At 50.6% G+C, this 20979-nt stretch overlaps 2 protein-coding genes across 2 annotated transcripts in view; both read right to left on the bottom strand.

Moving 5' to 3' along the window:
• Positions 1 to 321: 321 nt before the first annotated feature.
• alkbh5 (alkB homolog 5, RNA demethylase) lies at positions 322 to 3417 on the bottom strand. Its single transcript, XM_086157590.1, has 4 exons — positions 2678 to 3417; positions 2022 to 2102; positions 1800 to 1922; positions 322 to 1178 (listed from the first exon to the last, which is right to left on the bottom strand). The coding sequence occupies exons 1-4, from the start codon at positions 3394 to 3396 to the stop codon at positions 1019 to 1021; spliced, it is 1083 nt and encodes a 360-aa protein (XP_086013716.1). The 5' UTR covers positions 3397 to 3417; the 3' UTR covers positions 322 to 1018.
• Positions 3418 to 5206: 1789 nt separating this feature from the next.
• The window catches only part of myo15ab (myosin XVAb), a 52720-nt gene continuing 36947 nt past the window's right edge, over positions 5207 to 20979 (bottom strand). The window contains exons 42-73 of the mRNA XM_086156192.1: positions 20045 to 20153; positions 19852 to 19910; positions 19382 to 19777; positions 18059 to 18140; positions 17857 to 17952; positions 17706 to 17769; positions 16415 to 16508; positions 16212 to 16329; positions 15947 to 16062; positions 15793 to 15852; positions 14934 to 15009; positions 14740 to 14855; positions 14495 to 14613; positions 14256 to 14397; positions 13485 to 13596; positions 13270 to 13344; positions 12216 to 12421; positions 12021 to 12139; positions 11120 to 11174; positions 10863 to 10935; positions 10670 to 10743; positions 10505 to 10587; positions 10263 to 10393; positions 9799 to 9893; positions 8893 to 8970; positions 8713 to 8809; positions 8455 to 8615; positions 8226 to 8359; positions 7682 to 7815; positions 7063 to 7196; positions 6830 to 6970; positions 5207 to 6748 (exon numbers count right to left, since the gene is read on the bottom strand). Of these exons, the coding sequence (XP_086012318.1) occupies positions 6647 to 6748; positions 6830 to 6970; positions 7063 to 7196; positions 7682 to 7815; positions 8226 to 8359; positions 8455 to 8615; positions 8713 to 8809; positions 8893 to 8970; positions 9799 to 9893; positions 10263 to 10393; positions 10505 to 10587; positions 10670 to 10743; positions 10863 to 10935; positions 11120 to 11174; positions 12021 to 12139; positions 12216 to 12421; positions 13270 to 13344; positions 13485 to 13596; positions 14256 to 14397; positions 14495 to 14613; positions 14740 to 14855; positions 14934 to 15009; positions 15793 to 15852; positions 15947 to 16062; positions 16212 to 16329; positions 16415 to 16508; positions 17706 to 17769; positions 17857 to 17952; positions 18059 to 18140; positions 19382 to 19777; positions 19852 to 19910; positions 20045 to 20153 (3651 nt within the window). The 3' untranslated portion in view covers positions 5207 to 6646. The remainder of the gene's footprint in view (positions 6749 to 6829; positions 6971 to 7062; positions 7197 to 7681; positions 7816 to 8225; positions 8360 to 8454; positions 8616 to 8712; positions 8810 to 8892; positions 8971 to 9798; positions 9894 to 10262; positions 10394 to 10504; positions 10588 to 10669; positions 10744 to 10862; positions 10936 to 11119; positions 11175 to 12020; positions 12140 to 12215; positions 12422 to 13269; positions 13345 to 13484; positions 13597 to 14255; positions 14398 to 14494; positions 14614 to 14739; positions 14856 to 14933; positions 15010 to 15792; positions 15853 to 15946; positions 16063 to 16211; positions 16330 to 16414; positions 16509 to 17705; positions 17770 to 17856; positions 17953 to 18058; positions 18141 to 19381; positions 19778 to 19851; positions 19911 to 20044; positions 20154 to 20979) is intronic.

The raw sequence follows: 20979 nt of genomic DNA, 5'->3' as shown, positions 1-20979 counted from the left end.
GCCGCAACGCAGAACACCCTGTTGCAGAATGTCGCAGACCAATAAAACCCCCGAACGTTGCTCAGCCACTTCACACACGTTCAAACGACGGCGTGTCGTGTGAACCCGAGCTATTTCTGTCCACGTGTAACTCCAGCCTAAGCTAGCAGTCAGCGCTGAAGAGCCCCGGCCAAATCCAGCTGACTGGAAGCAGGAAACTAATGTGTTTACACAGCAAACTGCAAGGACAAACTTTTGTTTTTTTTTTTCCCCGGCTGAGCGCTCGGACGCCAGCTCGACGGGACGCGACCGTGTCTTCTGTTAAAAGTAAATGCCAGCCGGTTAAAGTGAGAAAAATTTTAGTTTTATTACAGAACAGCCATTACACGGCCTCTCTTAAGTCAGGTAAAGCAACTCCAAAACCAGGCCTGAGCAGTTTAGGTGACGTGCCACGCTGTGACCTTCACCTGGTTGACCAACAGCAGCTCAATGGACCTGAAGCACAGACTGCACGGCCGCGGCAGGGAGGCTACGGAGATCTGGCGTGGCAAAGTAAAGGGAGGGGGGGGGTCAAAATGTCAATGTGAAAAACTAAGATACCTTTCTTCATAAAAGTTCCCTCGGTCAAAGTCTATACAAACATATTGTACATTATAACAATTTAGATTACAGCTCAGGTTCTTTTATACAAGTCCATACGTACATAGTCCTCTTTGCTCTAAAAGGTCTGTACATCTTGGTTACAAAAAAATACATGCCATCTTGCAGTATTTATGAACATAGAAGCAATACTTGCTTTAATTTAAAGGTAATCGAAGAGCCAACGGAAGAGACTAACTGTAATAGTAACTTGAGCTTTTGTAAAGTGTAGCAAAGATCACCCGCATCGTTAACTACGAGACAGTCCAAAAGGTCAAATCAAAACTTCAGAAGACGTAATGACGGCGCTCCTTGTGCCAGACTAAAACTGGAGCCAGAGATGCAAACCAAAGAATCGTACAAATACATATAAAGAAGATGGGCGTGAGAGGCGACCGTCTCAGTGACGTCTCATTTTCACTTTGCGCCCCGAGCTCTCCCGATGTTTGTCGGAATCCTGCTCCCGCTTCCAGTAGTTCTCTGAGCTGATGCTGTGGCGACGCTGGCGGGAGAACGACGGGTGTCTGTTCTCCTCCTTGTCCATCTCCAGAACCCTCGGCCTGGAGGACACACGAAAAAACGTCGAGAAAAACCACGTCAGATTGAGTATGAACGACGCATTTTCGACCAAGTTCAGCGAAGCACACGTTCCATATTCATGTCAGACAGGAAGACTAACGTCTCTGAAAAGAAAAAAAGATAAATGGAATTTGAGAAATGTACTGCAACAAGTGTGCGCCTTAGAAAACAACCTGTGATATGGATAGCTGGTCGCGGCTGCTACGATGATATACACAAATGTGACCATATTGTATCTTTGCATGCATATGAGAATGAAGGGAAAAAGTAAAAAAGCCACTGACTGATATTTGGTCCTTCCCTGGTCAGAAAATACAACATATTTAATTTTATACGCTTAATAAAACAGCTGGAGTTGTTGCATCATGAGCCACTTTGTCCCTGTGCGTTTAAGTTATGGGTGTTTTCCAAATTGGAAAAAAACAACACGGAAAGAGCCCCGCCTTGCGTGTTTGCAGCACGGCGTTGCCGGGCAGTCACCGCGAGCTCTTTCCCATTTTGAGCAGCAGCTATGATTCGAACGGCTGTTAATAATTCTGCATATATTTCTCCGAGTCCGGCCGGCGCTCCCATCCACCCACGGGCGCGTTTACGGCGCCCACCTGTGAGCGGCGTCGGGGTCCGCTTTGCGATGCGAGCGCTTGGCCTTCAACGGCGCCGGCCTTTCCGCGGGAGAGGAGCTCAGGGAGCTTTCAGGGTCGAGCCGTGGGGCATCAGGTCTGGTCCTGACAAAAAGGGAAAAAAAAAAAAAGTCAATTGAAATCAAAAAGTGACCGAGCAGTAAAGCAGAGTCGCTTTCGCTGCAAGAGAGCGTGTTGACTCACTTCCTAAGGATTATAACAGCACGGCGTTGCTTGATGTCTTGGGGGCGGATGCAGTGGGTGATGTCATCTGCTGCGTAGCCACTGGGAAAAAAAAAAAAAACATTGTGATGCTTTAAGGAAAAAGATCAGGCACACACAAGCAGTAGTGTGTGTGTGTGTTTGTGTGTGTGTGTTCAAAGTCCAACTTGATAACTATTCTGTTCAAGATAGACAGACTGTTTGTCCTCTTAAGGATAAACGTAAAATTGAGACACCAAGATGTATCAATGTGACATTGTCACTTAGTAATCTGTATTACTTTGGCTAATCGATAAATTGAACTATTTCTTCCTGAAAAACAACTAAAAACTTTGTCTAGCACGGTGTTCTTCAAGCGTTCTGGTCCATTCAGAAAGACAGCTTTGGAATAATCTAGGGGAAAAAAAGTTGCATATTTCTTGCACCTTTTTTACTAGTTAACGATGTCCCCAGTTCCCGTCTATAGCGCACAGTCCATGCACATGATGTTTACGATGACTTATCCGCACTTCAGGTTCGAAGCTACCCTGAACTCGTACATCAAAGTTGAAATCAGAGTTGTGACAACTAGCTCGTAACTCAAGACCAAGTGAGTTTGCATGAAGCCCGTCCCTGACGTGTAAATGTGCACGGCTGACCTGAGCACCGTGACGCTGCCCCTCCTCACGGGCAGCACGAACACCGGCTCCGACACCCGGATGGGCTTGAACTGGAAGCGGCAGCCGAAGCACAGCGCGCTGTCGCTGAAGAAGGACACGGACACGATGGGCCGGGCGAAGATGTGCAGCGGATCCACGTGTGACACGATGCAGCCGCCGGGCTGGTAGTCGTTGATGACGGCGCTGTTGACGAAGCCCTCCGGGATGACCCCGTGGGAGACCAGGCGCTGGATCACCAGCTCATGCACCCAGCCCGGGATCTCGTCCACCTCCCCTTTCCGGTAGAGCCGCTCCTGGCCCGGGCCGCGCTTCTCCAGCTGGGCTCCGTACGTGTAGCCCTCGCCGAAGAAGTACTTGTTCCGCAGGGGAGCCCGGTCCACGGTGTGCTCCCGGTACAGCCCGGCTTCGCCCTTCGCCACCACCTCGTCGATCTTCTCCTCGATGCGGGCGCACTCCTCCGGGGAGAAGATGCTCCTCTGCAGGATGCTGCTCTTCACCCGGTTGGCCTCCTGCTCCCGGAGCTCCGCGCTGTCATCGCTGTGCTCGCACTCGTCGTCGTCCGACTCCCGATACTTGCGCTTCCGGCCTTTGACGCCGCCGTTGCTCGTCGCGTCCACGTACTTGTTCTTGTGCTCGTCCCGGTGCGGCGTCATGGACTTGAGCTTCTCCCGCAGGTCGGAGTAGCCGCTGGCCGCCATGTCCGCCCGAACGCTGCGACTGCTGTGTTGAGACGCGCACGCCTGGCTAGCTAGCTAGCTAGCATGGATCAGTTAGCGGCTAGCATGGATCGACGCTGCGTGTTAGCACAACATTTAGCCCGGTGTCGGGGACGGGAGCTGGAGCTGGAGCGGGGGCGAGCACGGTGACAAAGCGGGTGGAAGTCGTCCCGTTCCGGGGGAGCGGGCGGAGAATGCGCTCGCTGCGCGGTCCGGCGCAAAGTGGCTACCGCTAGCTAGCTAGCTCGCTCCGCCTGCTCGTCTGCTCATTGAGACCTCCGTGCGCAGTCAGACTCGCCGGGCGGCGGCCGATGCTCTTCGCCGGGCCCTAGCAGCGAAGCGGAGCCCGAATAAACGCTGTGTCAACACGGCCCGCCGGCGGAGGCCGCACGGAACTGGCCGCGCAGTTTGACTAGTTAGCTAACCTAGCTAGCCTAGCCTGGCTTGGTCTGCCTGTCGCTGCGTGGAATAATCGACAAACCACGCAGCAACATTTCACAAGTCCCCGCTAGATTCCAAACCTCGGCGCGTCGGAGACGTCCTCCAAATTCAAAAGCCAAGAGAATATCGCCCCATTTTTCCACACAAGGCGCAGTCGGGGTCAGTTTACGGCGCCCCGGACCGTCTCCAGGAGAGGGGCTGAAAATAAACTCGTGTAACCTGCCAGAGGTGAGCGCATGCGCAGTAGCGGGCACACAGGAGGGGGCGGGGAGGCGGTCATGTGACGTTCAGGAACATCAGTCCATGTTGGGTCGTCAGAAGACTCCAGGTTCTTCTAACTGATGGACAACATCTACCCATCTAAGGAATTATTGAGGGGACGCTTTAATATTTGTAGCTTTTGTGAAGACAACATTGAAACCACTGACCGTATATTTTTCTCATGCGAAAAAGTACAGGACTTTTGGGCTAAAACTCAAAAATGGGCTAAAGATAATTTTCCATCATCACCAGTTTCTTTCTCAAGAGATGATGTAACATTTGGTTTTTACTTTTAAGCAACTATTTGGAACTATTTGTCAATGTTATTTCAATCCTGGCCAAGTTCTTCGTTCACAAAAACCGAATGCAAAAGTGTTCCCCCAATTTTATGTTCTTTATTTTGAATTATTTAAAAAATCCTTAAAACTTCTGGAAAAATCCAAAAACCAAAAAATTATACAGTTTGATGTCTGTGATTTCTTGTGAACCACCAAGTTAAATATATACTGCTCAAAAAAATAAAGGGAACACTTGAACAACACAATGTAACTCCAAGTCAATCCCACTTGTGTGAAATCATAGTGTCCACTCAGGAAGCAACACACATTCATTTGGACTTGTTTTAAGGACATTACATCAAAGTTGGATCAGCCTGGAGTTTGTTTTTACACTTTCATTTTGAGTGTGATTCCTAATCCAGACCTCCATGGGTTGATACAATTGATTTCCATTGATCATTTTTGTGCGATTTTGTTGTCAGCACATTCAACTGTGTAAAGAGCAAAGTATTTCATAAGAATATTTCATTCATTTAGATCTAGGATGTGTTTTTTAAGTGTTCCCTTTATTTTTTTGAACAGTGTATGTTATATTCCCCTTGCAATTTTTTTTTAAACGTATTTATTTATTTTTTATTTTATTTATCTATTAATTTAATTATTTTCTTTTACTTTCTTTTTTGTCTAGCATTAAACATTACTCACAAACCTTTAACACTGTTAACTTCTGATTACATACAGAACAAAATGTCCTTATGTCCTTTGCTCCCTCATCCCCGGTTGTTTCATTGACATTCGATTCAACCTTGTCATGTTTATTTGTACATATGTATATTTGCTTATACTGTTTATGTTCAATAAAATAAAATAAAAAAACAACAACAAAATACTCCAGTTTCAGCTGCGTGGACTTCAGCGCGCAATAAAACAGAGCAGGCTTGACACTACCAGCGTATAAAACGAACAGTTAGAATCCAAAGTAGAATAGGAGCAAGTTGAGTATGTTTTTGATAAAAAAAATGCACCATCTCGAAATGAACGTGACTGATTGGCCTCTGGTCCGGGGGGTTTAAAAATCAAATCGCTTTTATTGCCAATAGAAGATTTTTGGGCTCCAAATTGTATGTTTTTGCTTGAGTTATGTTGACAGCGCAAGTTACAAAATGCTTTATCTGCAAATATATTTGCGATTCGTTGGTTTTGCTCAATGGCGCAGTTAAATGTATGAGACGGGTCATTGCTTCTCCGGTCTCGAACAGAGCAGGTCTTTGCTTCCAGACAACAAATCACTTTGCTTCACAAAGACAAATTTGGGGGGTTTAATCAAGAGATTTAAGACTCGCAGAGACAGAGTGTTACTTTCTAATTCTTCTATATGCATACATTGAAAAAAAAAATCCCCTACAGTCGAGCGCGGTGAAAAATATCCGGTGTTAAGGTTATAAAGCACGTAAATAAAAGAATAACGTAATCCAATTGCATTTAACTGCCACAGGCAATAGTTGGGTTTCAAAATGAAAGAGGGCGAGCGGGTGGGAGGTGGGGGGTTGCTGGGGGCGCTCGTAATGCTTGCGGGAGGCACTTCATACATGATTCACACCACCTGGGGGAAGAGACAAACTTTCAACCTTTACTTTTTTCTTAGTCGGGCACTTTCAGCAGTTCCATGAAGACGACCCGCTTTAGCCTCTCACCCACACGTCTGGACGATTCCAGGGTTTCCGGTGAACCTCCCGGATGTGTTTGGACGGTGGGAGGAACCCGGGGGAACCCCACGCAGACGTGGGAGAACATGAAGACTCCACACAGAAAGGCCCTCGGGCCAAACGGGGACCTTCTAACAAAACAACACCAAAGCTTTCCGCTGACTTTATTTTGATAAATTGTTTTTACAAAATGAAACGGTTGAAAATGACCAATGTGAACTGCCCCGATTCACGGTATAAATAAAAAATAATAAAAAAGAAACTCGTCTTTTAAAAAAAAACCAACAACAACAAATAACCCGAAGCCTCTTCGCTTCCCAATAGCAGCTCCGGTACGGATAAAACAGGTGTAAAGTTTCATCCGTTTCAGGAGCTGACCTGAAAACAAGCGAACCCACCTTTGCGTGTTCGTTTTGTTCAGGCCTCCGGTCGCGTTGCAAGCGTGCGTCGATTATTGCGTGCGTGCCGAATCGGCACGCCGGTGAAAAGAGGTAGGCTGTAGCTGTAGCTTATTGTCTGAGTGTGTGCGTGCAAAAAGGTGACGGCCTATAACATGGTGATTTCGCTGGGGGGCAGAGTGAGCCTCTTCTCCCGCGCCAGCATCATGTTTTCCACCTGCATGGCGATGACTCGACAAAGCTCCAGGCCCTGCGGACGCACGGCGGCGGCGTGAGGAGGGAGAAAACGCGGCCCGTACTTGTGACCGTCACGTGCGCATTTGCGTAATACCTGCTCGAGCTGCAGCTGGACGACCCGCTGTGCGGTCATGTCACCCAACGTGAGGTCCACGTACGGGTAGCTGCTTCCGGCAGAAGGTCTTTGGGTGCGGCTGGACTGAACCTCCACCAGGGGGACCACTGACATCAGCTCCTGCGCCACAGAGCCCAAACATCTCTACTTTACTACATCTCCGTCGCCGCCGTCGCGCGTGGGCTCATGTTTTGGCTCGAGTGCGCGCTTACATGCGTGTTCTTGTGCAGGAAGTGGAGACCGTTTTGATTCACAGCGACGATACAGGGGGCGCAGTGGGCGCTGGAGCTGCTGCTGTGGACGTAGAAGAACGAGGAGCCGAACATGGGGAACGCGCTGACCAGGCCTGAAGAGCGCACACACACACACACACACACACACACACACACGCACACAGAAGTCCACACATAGTGAACAACCCTGACATTACAAAACTTGCCTTGTCACGGGGGAGTAAAAAACAACTGGCATCAGCTGCTGCTTCATGTTTCCTGGTCTCAGAAGGAGTTTGGACAAAAATAAACGGTTGCGACTCCGCACGAGGGTCGGTTACTAGATATCTTTGAGCAGGATTACGGACAAACGCGGGGTTTAGTGTCGATGTGGCTTCGTTCCGGCCGCCAGATAAAGGTCAAGAAGTCACGTTCAGGTCGCACAACGGTTTTATGTGTTGTTGCAACGCGTTAAATCTGTTTGTGACGACCGCTTGACACGGATTCGACGACACAAATTTACCCAAACTATCCGTCGAGCAGCTAGCGCGGGGAAGCTCGCACACATTTAGACAACAAATCCTGCGGAGTCCACAGCGACTGGTGTGCGTCCTCCTACCTAGAAACTGCGCTCTGGCCTGGTGCGGGCTGAGGGTCTGCACTTGCTGCATGTGCTGCGTCACCATGGCAACCCACTGCTGCGGCGGCTGCTTCTTGAACAGCGCGGCGGCGATGTACCCTGACAGCTCGTGTCTGCGGGAGAGCGGCGGAAGAGACGGAATCCAAGATAAACACAAAGTCTGACTCTCTCGTGATGATTTCTCACAAATCAGTGAGTTGCTCTGTTTTGCCGTCGGGAGGAGGAGGGGAGCGATACCGGTCGGGGGAGATAAGAGAGTCGTGCCATTTGAACCCCCTGCGACTGCCGATCTAAATCCCCCGGCAACTCCTGTGCAGCTTTATCTTGATGTGCTGTTAAGGTGTGTGTGTGTGTGTGTGTGTGTGTGTGTGAGTGTTGAATCCACTTCATATCCGGCAGGCGTGTTGCAATTTAGAGGAGCGGTGAATACATCTGGGCTGAAAGTGATTCTCTCCCGTTCGACTCAGAATGAGGACGTCCTCTGGTTTTGAATCACCGAGGACAGAAAGCGTGTTTTCCTCACATGCTGGGGGTGAAGACCACGTCTTTGGCTCTGTGCTGCAAAGCCGAGAGTTTGGAGATCTGGTGGAGCCGCTGATCGCTGACCTTCCCGTCCGGGAGCACGTTGAGCAGGCCTTTACGATAATCCGGCAGGATCTGCCAAAACACCGGGGGCGGAGAGTTAGCCGTCGAAATGGTGGAGCTGCTAGCGGGCGGCTAGCGGGCGGCTAGCGGGAGGAGGCGCTCCTCACCTGGTTGTAGTGCATGGCCACGTAAAGCTCGTTCTCAAATCTGAGCGGCTGCGTCCAGACCACGCGTCTGAACCAGAAGCTGTAGTTGGCGTCGGCGACCTCGGCCTCCGTGGCGATGTCCAGGATGTACTCGTGTTTGTTGAGAGGCCTCACGCTCTGCCCTGGGGAGACACGGCACACACACACACATCCTGGAGTCCGGACCGAACCGTCGGCGAAAAACCGCCATTTTTCCTGGACGGCCCGGCGAAAGCCCACCTCTGTTGGTGACCAGGAATATGGCGTACTCCTCCGTGGCCTCCGGCCGGTGCTGCCCCATCTCGTAACACAGTTCTTCGATCACCTCCAGGGAAACCTGGGAAGGAGCACGTCCGCGGGCGTGAGCGACCCTCCACGCCATCGGCGGCGAGCGAGCGGCGGTTAGCGGCGGCCACTCACGGAGCACGTTTTGATCTTCACGTGGCGTTCGAGGCCCCCGGTGAAGAGGAACAGCTGACGTTTGGAGCTCCGTCCCGCCTGAGGAAGCCAAAGCACACGCTCACGTTGACTGTTTCTCGGCAGGAACGCCGGCGGCCATCTTGGTTTTATGGCTACTTCACTCCATTCTTCAGACGACGATGCCAAACATGGAGGAACATTTGACATTTATACGGTTTCACACCGTCTGATCTTCAGATAAATCGTCTTGGTCCAGGAGTTGGTCTCCATTTTGAGATAAATCCTACTGTTTAGCGGAGAAACGTGTGCCAGCAGGAAGGTGGAGGAAAGTGTTCGGGAGGAAAAGGTGGAGAAGACGGAGGTGAGAGCAACCACGATGTCTGGTTTGGAGACGGCAGAGATGAAGATGAGGAGGTTGGAGTTCATCAGAGGGACGGCACGTGGAGATAAGATGGTTCGGACTTGGATGAGAAGAGAGGGAGAAGATCTGGGTAGGAGGAGACCAGAGAGGAGAGAGGACAGGCCGAGGAGAAGCTTAGATGGAGGCAGATGATGAGGAAAAGAAGACGAGTGATAAATACTGTCGAATCCTGCTGCCACGCCTCTGACCTTCTGACTGAAGGTCATCGTGCTTCGAACTCTGGGAACATCTTGATACTAAAGGTGACAGTTATTTATGAAGCTGCTCTCAAACAGTGTCCTCGTAACAGTCCTCGACAGGAGGACCATCTTGGGTCAACATCTCCATCCGTCCGCGTTCTCCCTCAGGAGGTCCTCCTGTTCCAGGTCTGAAGATACCTGCGGGACCTTCTCCTCAGCTTTTTTTCTGCCAACCCTACTTTTTCCCACTGGACCTGAATCCTCCCCCTCCTCTGCCGAGGAGGACACACAGAAGCGAGAACGTACCATCATGGCCTTCATCTCCATGCTGTTCGGTGGAACGACGCGGCCGCCGTACTGGAAGGTCTTCTTCAGGTTGTGCTCGCAGGCTTTGGCGATACCTGAGGCGAGTCGTGAAGATGTTACACCTGGAATATCTTCAACGTGCACGCAAACCAAACTTTGGGATTTATAACGAAGATATAGATACATTCATTCGTTACGGGCGCCGTTAATGGAGGGCCGTGATTGGACAAGGTGGGGCTCACCCCGGACCAATCACAGAGCCGCATACCGAGACACTCCGGTATTCACACGTAATCTAGAGACGTTCAACCATCTGGACGGTGAAGGTTCTCCACGAACCCCGAGGAACCCACGCAGACACGGGGAGAACATGGAGACCCCACACCAAGAGGAACCCTGTGGGAATCCAAGCAGGTTCCTCCTGGCAGTGAGGAAACCATCTCTGCTCCGAGAGACGCTCCTACCCTGGAAGAAGCTCCCGGCGCTGCAGGAGCTCTGCAGCAGGACCTTCAGCAGGAACGGCTTGAGGACCTCCGAGCAGCGGTGGTAGGCCGTCAGGATGTAGAGAAGCCTCCAGCCGCGCTGGCAACTGTCGCTGTGAGAGTGCACGGTCAGCGGCGCGTGTGTGTGTGTGTGTGTGTGTGTGTGTGTGTGTGTGTGTGAGATGGGCACACACATGTGTGAATGAAGTGAATGAAGGACTTACGGTTTGGAGCTGGTGTTTGCAGTGAGCTGTTTGATGACCTGGCAGTAAGCTTCGTCCCTCATCAAGGTGAACTCGCCTACCAACTGACACACACACGTATGATAAGTGTGTGTGTGTGTGTGTGTGTGTGTGTGTGTGTGTGTGTGTGTGTGTGTGCATGATTACCTTGAGAAAAGTGCAGACGATTTCCTGTTCCGTCAACCCTCTGGCCGGAGAGTCACTCATGAAACGCATCACGGCTAACCGCACACACACACACACACACACACACACACACAATGGTGGTGAAGATGTTGGACAGGCTATCCTGGAGAGATGTTCAGAGATGGCACGTGGTCCGGAGGAGGCGGGAACCTACACAGGAAAAGATCGGCCGCCACCCTGTTCATGGCCGGATCGGTGAAGTCGATCAGGGACTGGCTCAGGGGCGTCTGCAGGAGAGAGAGAACCAGGGATGGCGTGAAGAACGAGAAGGTCCACACCACGCATGGTGATGTTCCTGGAAGGCGGGTTTGCTTTGCATCCAAAATGAATGAGATCTGAGGTAAAGGTTGGTGATATTTGAGAGGAACATGCAGGTTTCTGTGACTGGATGGAAGAAGGAGGGAGGAGAACCTTGGAGAACTTGACCATCTCAGCAGCGTCCCTGGTGTCTCGGCTCTTGTTCGACCTGCAGGAGAACCAGAAGACAGCGACAGCAGCAACATGGAACGCTGCGTTTAGATCCAGACAGTGGAGGAAGAAGTTCATCCATCCATCCGTCCGTCATTCCATCCATCTTTCATCCAACCATCCATCCATCCATCCATCCATCCATCCATCCATCCATCTTCTAGCTCCGGCGTCAGCAGCCCCTCTCTGACCCGTCTGATGCGTCTCGCTGTGACTTTTGAAAATAATGAAATAATGAGCATTTCATTAAAATGTGTTTGTATTTCAGTGGGTTCATTTTTAAAATGTCATTTCAAATTTGAAGCTGATGGCGATCTTCTCACATCTAAATAAAACCTGTTCAATTATTGTTGTCGCTCTTAATAAGCGACTTCATGCGTCAAGAAAAGGATGGTGGTTCTGGTTTGCTGCCGGCGGATTATTTCAGTTTGGCTTTTTTTTTCCTAAATAAACTCAAAAAGACATGGAGTATTTTTCTTCAAAGTAACCTTCAACCCAGTGTTGGAGTTCAAAATGTCATTTCATTTTCTCTGCAGTTGTTCATTGGTTTCAGAATCGCCACACATTTTGTTGATACATGACATAAAGGCCAAAAGATAAGGTTCTATGCCGTGTTAATTCAGTTTACATTTCAAAAGTGTGTTTCATCTCCTGTGGAGAAACATCTCCAAAAGGCCCTTTAAGTGATAACGTCCAGGGTGAACCTGACCTGGAAGCAGGTTCACCCTGGACGTTCTCCTGACAGACACGCATCCAGTCTTGCAGACATGCAGCAGAGTTCTCCTCCAGGCCGGAGGAAACCCAAGATCTGCTTCCCAGTGGATCTGCTCGTTCCTGTTCTCACCCCTTCCCAGCAGAGTCCTGTCTGAAGAACCTCCTGGCGAACTCCACCATGTCATATCTGCTGTCCAGGAGAACGCTCTCGTCCGGGTCTCCCTCGGCGAAGCCGTCCAGGGAAACCTTCTGCCAAAGGACAAAGGAGGACGAATGGACGGTCGGTTGAATCTCGCGGGCGGAGGCGGCGCGCGGCGGCGCGTACCTCGATGGTTTGATCGATCTGGTGGGCGGCGGCGGCCGACGCCACGGCGACCGCCACCGCCGAGGACGCGGCGAAGCGTCCGGCGCCGCCCTGGGGCTCGGCGGTGCGATCCAGCGGCAGAGACAGGAAGTCAGGAGGAGCTACAGGATGGACGCACTCAGCAGGGAAGGCGCCGGAACGACCCGACACGGCGCCGAACTTCCAACCTGATGTCCACACACACACACACACACACACACACACGAAGCCATGAGCCCTCTTTGCTGGAGGTGTGATCTGTATCTCCTCACACCTGGCCGGAGCACCATCATCTCCAGCGACACCTAAAGGAGCCCCTTTGGATCTGGTTCCGCTCCACCCTGGACGCCCCCAGCAGCGCTGAAGGCCTCAGAGGAGATCACCAGAACCTCCGCTCACCTTCTGCGCAGAGCAGAGACCACAGGACACCGTCCTTATGGTTGACAGCAAAGGGAGAAGGTCAGAGGAGAGCAGTCGTGGTCTTTGCTTTGGAGACAGTGAGGAGAAGACAGACGGCAGAGATGGAGATGTTGGAGGTTCCTCTTTGGGAGTGAAGAGGTGGAGAAGGTCAGGAAGGAGTCCATCAGAGGGACAGCACATGGTAGATGTTCTGGAGGGAGGGGGAGAAGACAAGAAGTTGGTGCAAGAGAAGAGGGTTAGATGGAGGCATGTGATTGGCTGAGGGTTGGATGGAGGCAGGTGATTGGCTGTGGTGACCCTGAAGGAAGCAGCCCAAAGGGGAAGAGGGAGGCCTCCAGAGATATTCATGCTTTGAGTCACATATTTTCCCATGACAGAACTTAGATCTATTTTCACCTGAAGGGTTTTTTCACTGAGCTGAGAAGAAGAAGAAGAAGAAGAAGAAGAAGAAGAAGAAGAAGAAGAAGAAGAAGAAGAAGAAGAAGAAGAAGAAGGAGAGGCTCTAAGATCTTTCCAAACCATCCAATGAGAACTTGGCGTCTGAGGAGTGTCTCCTTTCACCCCAGGAGGAAGGTCTGCATCTACAGGAGGTGGACCAGGATTGTGGAACACTCACCAAAGTCCTGGCTGTCTCTCCTCAGGTCCTCCAGATACACCACTTTCTTTCTCACCACACACCCATAGCTGTAACCTGGTGAGGAAGAGCACACACACACACACACACACACACACACACACACACACACACACACACACACACACACACACACACATGCATTCCTGGATCAGTGTTGTCCTCCAGGGTGCAGCAGCAGCAGCAGGAGGTCCCACCTTTCTCCAAGCCGTCCAGAACTTGCAGCCTGATGACATCCCCCTTGTGGAAGCTGAGCTTGGAGCGATCGTCCGTCACAAAGTTCCTCTCCGCGATCACGTAGTCCGAGTCCTGGGAGGACGAGGGGGGAGGAGGTTCTTCAAGTGTTCTCCAGGAAGAACAAGGATTCTCCTTCTCAGATAAACTCATATTTCCCTTCATCTGAATTTTTTCCTGAAGAATCTCTAGAGAATTTTAGCTTAAACATTCATTCATCTCGTTGTGATTGAAAAGAGGCTCCTGCATGTGTTTGGACTGCTGGAGGAACCCTGAGGAACCCCGAGGAACCCCGAGGAACCCCGGGGAACCCCGAGGAACCCTGGGGAATCCTGAGGAACCCTGAGGAACCCTGGGGAACCCCAAGGAACCCTGAGGAACCCCGAGGAACCCTGAGGAACCCTGGGGAACCCCGAAGAACCCTGGGGAACCCTGAGGAACCCTGAGGAACCCCGAGGAACCCTGGGGAACCCCGAGGAACCCTGGGGAACCCTGAGGAACCCCACGCAGACACGGGGAGAACATGGAGGCTCCACACAGGAAGGAGCCCTCACAGCCAGAAGGTCCCTGCTTGGACCTTCTGGCTGTGAGGAGGAGGTTCTGACCTCCAATCAGCCGCCACCTTCAGTGCGTCACACGATAATCCTCTCAATGTTCTTCTCCTGATCCCAGAAGCTCCGATGATGTTTTTGCAGAATCTTCTACACGAGCAAGAAGATCCGTTTCACGTTTACCTTCTTGATCTCATCGATGAAGACGTCGATGAGATGTTTGACCTGCGGCGCCTTCGCCGAGAACAGGATGAGCTTCTCGTTGGTCAGATTGAACTCCAGCATGTTCTCTGAAGGCACCGTCACAAACAGGATGTCGGCGTATCTGGAGAGCCAATCAAAAAGAAGTTGAACGCGTTCAAGAAGACGCCAGATAAAAGCGCGGAACGCGATTGGACGCCGAGGCCGGTCATGTGACCCACGTGTACGGCCGCAGGACGCGGAAGTAGTCCGGGGCGGCGGCGCTGCTCTTCACCGTCTTCAGAAGCTTGATGCCGCTGTGGGACACGGAAAGCACCTGCACACCCGTCCCCACGCTGCCCTGCACACACACACACACACACACACACACACACACACACACACACACACACACACACACACACACAGCGGAGGGTGAGGGTTGCGTGGAGCGGCGGCGTCCCGTCCGAGCTCCTCCTCTCCTCACCGAGGCTGGAAACAGCCTGGAGAAGTAGATCTCCCAGGTTTCACGGGCCGCCGTGACGATGGTTTTCTTCACGTGGTCCTTCACCGGATCCATGTTCTGCTCCACCCCGTGCTCCGCTGTCACACACACACACACACACACATCTGTCAGGTCCATGCCAGGTGGAGAGCAGGGAATGTTCTGAGGAGACCAACCGAGCAGAGCCTTCATCCTGGTCCTTTCATCGCGGGTGATGCGAACGCAGGACTCGGACAGGGTGTCGGTGACCACCTGCAGGAGAAGAGAAGCTGGTTGTCACCTTCTCCTCAGCTGAGGTGCCACCATGAATCACAGCAGAGCGCCGATATATTCATTTCGGGAGGGAGAGCTTCAGGTCTCAGGGACGCCTGGAGATGATCAACCATTCACTCAATGACGGAGGAGAAGGTCAGAGCTGCCCAGAAGATATGGAGATGCTGAGTCAGCTGGAGTTCTGATACCCTGAGAACTTGCTGTTGTGCTGGTTGGAGTGTTTTTGTCTCCTTGAAGATGATTCCCAACACTGGAGGCTTCAGGAGAAGTTCCTGGTTTGATGGGATGGATCAGTGACCCTCATGTCCTATCCACTGTGAAACATCTCACCAGCCAGCTGACCTTCCAGAAGACCACAGGCCTTCTTCTTCTTCTTCTTCTTCTTCTTCTTCTTCTTCCTTTCCTTGGGGCCTTTACCTTCAGTGATCCTCACAACCATCATCTCACCCCGTCCTCTCACACCATCTTCCAGTCCTCCTCACCTCCATCCAGAAACCTCCTCCCTGGTCTTCCTCCAGACCTCCTCCACCCTCAGCATCCTTCCACCCAGATCTTCTCCTACCCTCCTCCTTCCACGTCCAAACCATCTCAGTGTGACTTTATCTCCAGAACATCTACCATGAGTCATCCTTCTGAGGGCCTCCTTCCTGATCCTCTCTGTCCTCTCCACTCTCAAAGAGGAACCTCCAACATCTCCACCTCCATCTCCTCCAGCTCTCCTCTGCTGCATCAGAGAGTCTTTGTATGAGTTTCTGGATTCACCTGTTTGAAGACCAGGTCCAGCACCAGCGGGCTGTTGAAGCTGTCTCTGGGATAGAACACCTGCAGGAGAAAGCCTGTGTTCATCACCTGGAACCTCAGTGTGTGTGTGTGTGTGTGTGTGTGTGTGTGTGTGTGTGTGTGTGTGTGTGTCCACCTCTTTCCTGAGGTAGAGTCTCCATGGCACGTTGGTGTAGGTGTAGTGCTCCTCGTTGGACCTCTGGTGCAGCTTCGTCTGGATGCTCTCCATCTCCACTGGGAGCTCTCTAGAAACTACGGACGCACACACACACACACACACACACACACACACACACACAAGCACACACTCAAAATTAGCGTCAATGGACATCATGGATGCAGTGAACGGGCGCAGCCGTGTGTGTGTGTGTGTGTGTGTGTGTGTGTGTGTGTGTGTGGACCTGGTGGGGGTGCGGGTGGAGGACGTCCTGGTGCTCTGGTCTTCACGCTCTTGGTGGGTTTGAAACCAGCCTCCTTCATTGCCGACGCAGAAGGAGAAGGTCCAACGGGACGTTTGGGCTGAGGGACACAAGGAGTTCCATTCACAGTGTGCAGGATATGTGTGTGTGTGTGTGTGTGTGTGTGTGTGTGTGTGTGTGTGTACCTGCGGGGCTGGGGGGTTGTCCATCTGGGGTTTCAGGATCTGCAGAGCTTCATCCCGAGGTGTTTGCTTCTTCTTGAACTTCCCCTCTGGTCTCCTGAGCACATGGAAAATGACCTTGTATCTCCAGCGGTGAGGCAGGTGAAGTTCTGCCTCACCTGCCGTCATGAAAATAAGAAAAAAAACAATAATGTGAACAGGAAATAAATATTGCAGTGGACCCTCGCTAATTCGCAGATTTTTTTTTTCTGGTAATTTGGTAATTGTGATTTATTGTTCTTTAGTGTTTTTTTCTGCGTTTGACCATTTTTTTCTGGATGAAATTCCCACATTCTAGTCTAAGAAGAGAAAAAAAAGTGAAAAATATAGTAAAATTAAGCTAAAATTAATTTTATAAAATTAATAAAAATTGGAGATCTCCTTTGCAAGATCCTTAGCGTGGAAACTCTGGCTCCCACCGTTGTACCCAGGCCACATGTCATACGGAATAACATTTAAAATGATTTTTAATGCACTCATCTACTGCACATTTTGTGATGTATTTCAATGTTTATCTTACGTTATTGTTGCCCAGAAGAGTTTCATGCACTGTATAAGAGCGTGGGAAGTGTAATACAGAGGATGGTGTTTTTAGGGTTATGATGTTTTGATACATCTGGAAAATATCATCCAAATCCCATGAAAAAAGAGAGGCTGCACTGTAACAAGGGTTCACTGATCTGTGTGACCTATTTCCTGTTTCAATATTTTTATGCATTTCTTTTGTAAAAACAGCTGAGTTTTTATATTTCCCGAGCTTCTCCGGGGAAGACGCTCGAAGCGCCGGCGATTTAATGTCCGTCGGAAGATTCGTCATATTATTTTTCTTCCTTCCGCCTGCGCCAGGTCTTTCATGGAAGTGTGTGATGCTAAATAAAGTCCTGAGGTGAGGCAGGCGACACGATGCCTCACCTGAAGGAAGCGCACGTGAGCTTGTAGCCGCTGTCCTTCCAGAAGCGACGGACAATCATCAATAATTATAACGAAATAATCAGATTCATTGAACAAGACAAATGACGAATAAAGATAAGGACTTTTACAACCAAAAAAAATAAGAGGTTTTGCAGAGAAGGACAGGTGGAGGGACTTTGTATACAAAATTAAAGGTTTTATGGAAAAGACGAGATGAAACTAAGTTCAATTTTTTTTGAAAATAAACTTCAGCCACCTGTTTTTAAATTCATTAATCCATTATTCATCTATCAAGCACAGAACTTAAAAAAAAGAAGAAGTTGTTTTTGTTGTAAGATCTCACAGCTTCCCAGGCGGCAGCGGCTGCAGCGGCGGCGGCGGCGGGGAGTTGTATCTCCTGATGATTTCTGCAAGACAAAGCACAAACCCGAGGAGGTCCAGGTCTGAGAGCCTCTGAGGAGGACATCATGGACCAGGACCTGCAGGAGGCCTACCCTGGATGTCCTGGCTCGGGACCAGGTGCTCCTGAGGCCGGACCGAGTGCTTCACCACCTCTCCAGCGGGGGGGGGAGGAGACGTCACCACAGGGGCTTGAGCAGCCACACACACACACACACACACACACACACACAGATATAGAGATTTAATGGCGCTTTCTTAAAGGGACTAAATGGAGTGTGTGTGTGTGTGTCTTACCAAACCTCCTGGCTGGTCGGTCTTTGTCCACGTGGATGTGTGTGAGGTTTCTCCGAGGGACAGCGTCCTCATCCTGCCTCACCTGAGACACAGCGGGACATCGGGAGTTGTCGAGTTTGAGAAAGTTTGACCGAGTTTTACCGTTAATTGATTGATTGATTGATTGATTGATTGATTCATTCATTCACTGGTGATGTCATCTGATCCAGCAGGTCACTGGCTGTGTGTAGAGACGTACAACCATTCACCTTCTCATTAACACGTCACACACACACACACACATCCTGTCATTTCTGGACTATTAGCCGCTGCTTTTTCCGCACGCTTTGAATCCCGCGGCTTAAAAAACAAGGCGGCTAATTGATGGACTATTTTTGGGCTAACGAGCGTCACGCCGCTAAAACACGGAGCCCGGTCACATCGGACACATGAAATGAGCGTGAAATTGTGAGGACGTTGTGAAGACGACTTTAACGGTTTTAGTGCGCGGGAGGAAGAGCGAGATAAACAAAGAAAATGGATGCACGGATGGACTTTTCCTTGTTATTTATATTTAATCTTTTTTGTCAGCCCTGTTACAGCCACTGTTCAGAAAACAAGCTCTTCCATCCAAAAGATGCCACCAGTATGTATTTAATTAAAACACCTGCGGCTTATAGACAAGTGCAGCCTTTATATGTACACATAGATTTATTGATTGATTTTTAGCGGCTTTTATTCAGGTGCGCTCAGTAGGAAATGACGCTACAATAACTGCTTTTTGCACATCTTTATACTGATCATATGGTTTGTTATAGTCTTTATTTTTTTATTTTATTGTATATTTTTAGATATATCTTACTGCTGCACATCTTTTTTAACTGCTACTACTGCACTCCACTTTCTGCTGTGTGTGAAATTGAAATTTCCCCACTGCGGGGTGATTAGAGGAATCTTCAATCCCTTTCCGCTCCCTTCAAACCGTCCACTCCCTCATTAACGAATCGAATCGACACGTCGGAACGTTCACCCTCTCATTCACCCCATCTGAACAACCCAAGAACCTCCTGTTTGGAGGAACCAGGAGAACCCTGAGGAACCCCACGCAGGGACCTTCTGGCTGTGAGGTCTTTGTTATCATTCCACGTCCTAAAAGCTCCCGGTTGAAGATCTAGAGGTGCTTCTTGAGTCTCTCCAGGTGTAAAACCAATGAAAAGACATTTTGTGCAGCTCGTATCTCCAGTCACATCACTGAATCCTTCTCAAAATCTACAGTTTCTATTCCGCTCTGCAACGACAAGAAGATTCTGACGAGACTTCATCACGACCCGGAACGGCACCGACCTGTGCAGGGGGGTCTGGGTTCCCGTAGGGGCGGTACGGCGCCGCGTCTGCGAATGGCGTGGGGGTGAAGTTGGCGTAGGGGCTGGGCGGGATGTTGGCGTACGGGCTGGGAGGGGGGCGGGGCAGCGGCGTGGAGGGGGGGCTGCACGCCGGGCTGCCGAGCGCAGCCGGTGGAGCCTGAGAGGGGAAAAAAAAAAAAAACACATCATGAGAAGGACAAATGTCTCCTTCAGCAGAAACAGAGGGAACAGACTCCGGTCCAGATGGAGGGTTACCACGGCGACGGGCGGCTGGTTGACGGCGGCCTGCTGCCGCTGCGCCGGAACAGCCTGGCGGGCATCTGGAGGGGAGACCGGCACAAACAGGAATATTTGCAGGGCCATTTTGAAAAAAAAAAAAAAAAGAGAAGTGTTTTTTTTTTTTTTTTTTTTCCAGATATTTCTCTTCACACTCGACAAACCAGGTGTTACAGGCGCGACGGCGGCGACGGGAGGTGACATCACGCCGCCCACAGGAAGGACTCGCACAGCTGCGGACACGCAAACAACACAATCACGCAGCTGTCATATCTCCACTCTTTGTTTGCTCTGCTGACGCCCCGCGTGTGTGTGTGTGTGTGTGTGTGTGTGTGTGTGTGTGTGTGTGTGTGTGTTCGGGTCTGACCTCCAGGCGGAGGCGGCGGGCCGCCGGACGAGTCCTGGTCTCGCCACCCCCCTCCGACCCCCCCTGCTCCCTTCATCCTGCCGGAGAGCGCCGCAGCGGATTCGGCCTCCTGCAGGGGGACGGCGGACACTAAGTGGCTGCAGACTGGACCACAACGTCCATCGCAACGTGTGTGTGTGTGTGTGTGTGAGTGTGTGTGTGATGAGTCACTGCGACGCCTTTGCATATCAAGAGTCATTGATTCATTCTATATGCAGCTTCTCCTGTGCTCAGGTCCTCCCTGGACCGGCCAAAATATAACTCCAGCCAATCACCCTCTCACCGCTGTCCAACTGTGGGAGGAACCTGGAGAACCCTGAGGAACCCTGTGGACACGGGGAGAACGTGGAACCTCCACCCAGGGACCTTCTGGCTGTGAGGAGGTTCTCGCCATGCTGCCACAAAACATCCATGTAAGACATATTTTGGATGTCAGAATCGGAATCCGCAGATTTCATAAATTAAAATCTTGTGGTAGATGTGACGAGATGTAAGGAGAAGAGTTCTGCAGATAGAAGCAGGAGCTGAATCTGATACCAGAGCAGCTCTGTCCCCAAGTTTATGGTCCTCAGAGTGTTCTACACCCGCACACATTGATTTACCCAAACACACACACACACACACACACACACACACACACACACACACACACACACATAAACTGATGATTCATGAACAACCCCTGAGGGAAATCGCAGGCTCTTCAGATGCTAAATGCTATCAGCAGCCGCTCACAAATCTTGTCTGTTTGCCATTTAGAGCAACATTGGCTTTTTAAAACCCTTTTTCTTCTCCTGTCAGACCGTTAGAACTGTGAGGAGTGTGTGTGTGTGTGTGTGTGTGTGTGTGTGTCCTTGAAAGGAGTGGCGGTGGGGGTCCGTGCAAACAGGAAATCA

The sequence above is a fragment of the Fistularia commersonii genome, chromosome 12 (assembly GCF_037954325.1).
Source record: "Fistularia commersonii isolate RoL2024-O1a breed Wild chromosome 12, RoL_Fcom_v1.0, whole genome shotgun sequence".
Classification (NCBI taxonomy): domain Eukaryota; kingdom Metazoa; phylum Chordata; class Actinopteri; order Syngnathiformes; family Fistulariidae; genus Fistularia; species Fistularia commersonii.
Note: the sequence above shows the minus strand (reverse complement) of the source record. Positions and strands in the feature narration are given on the sequence as shown.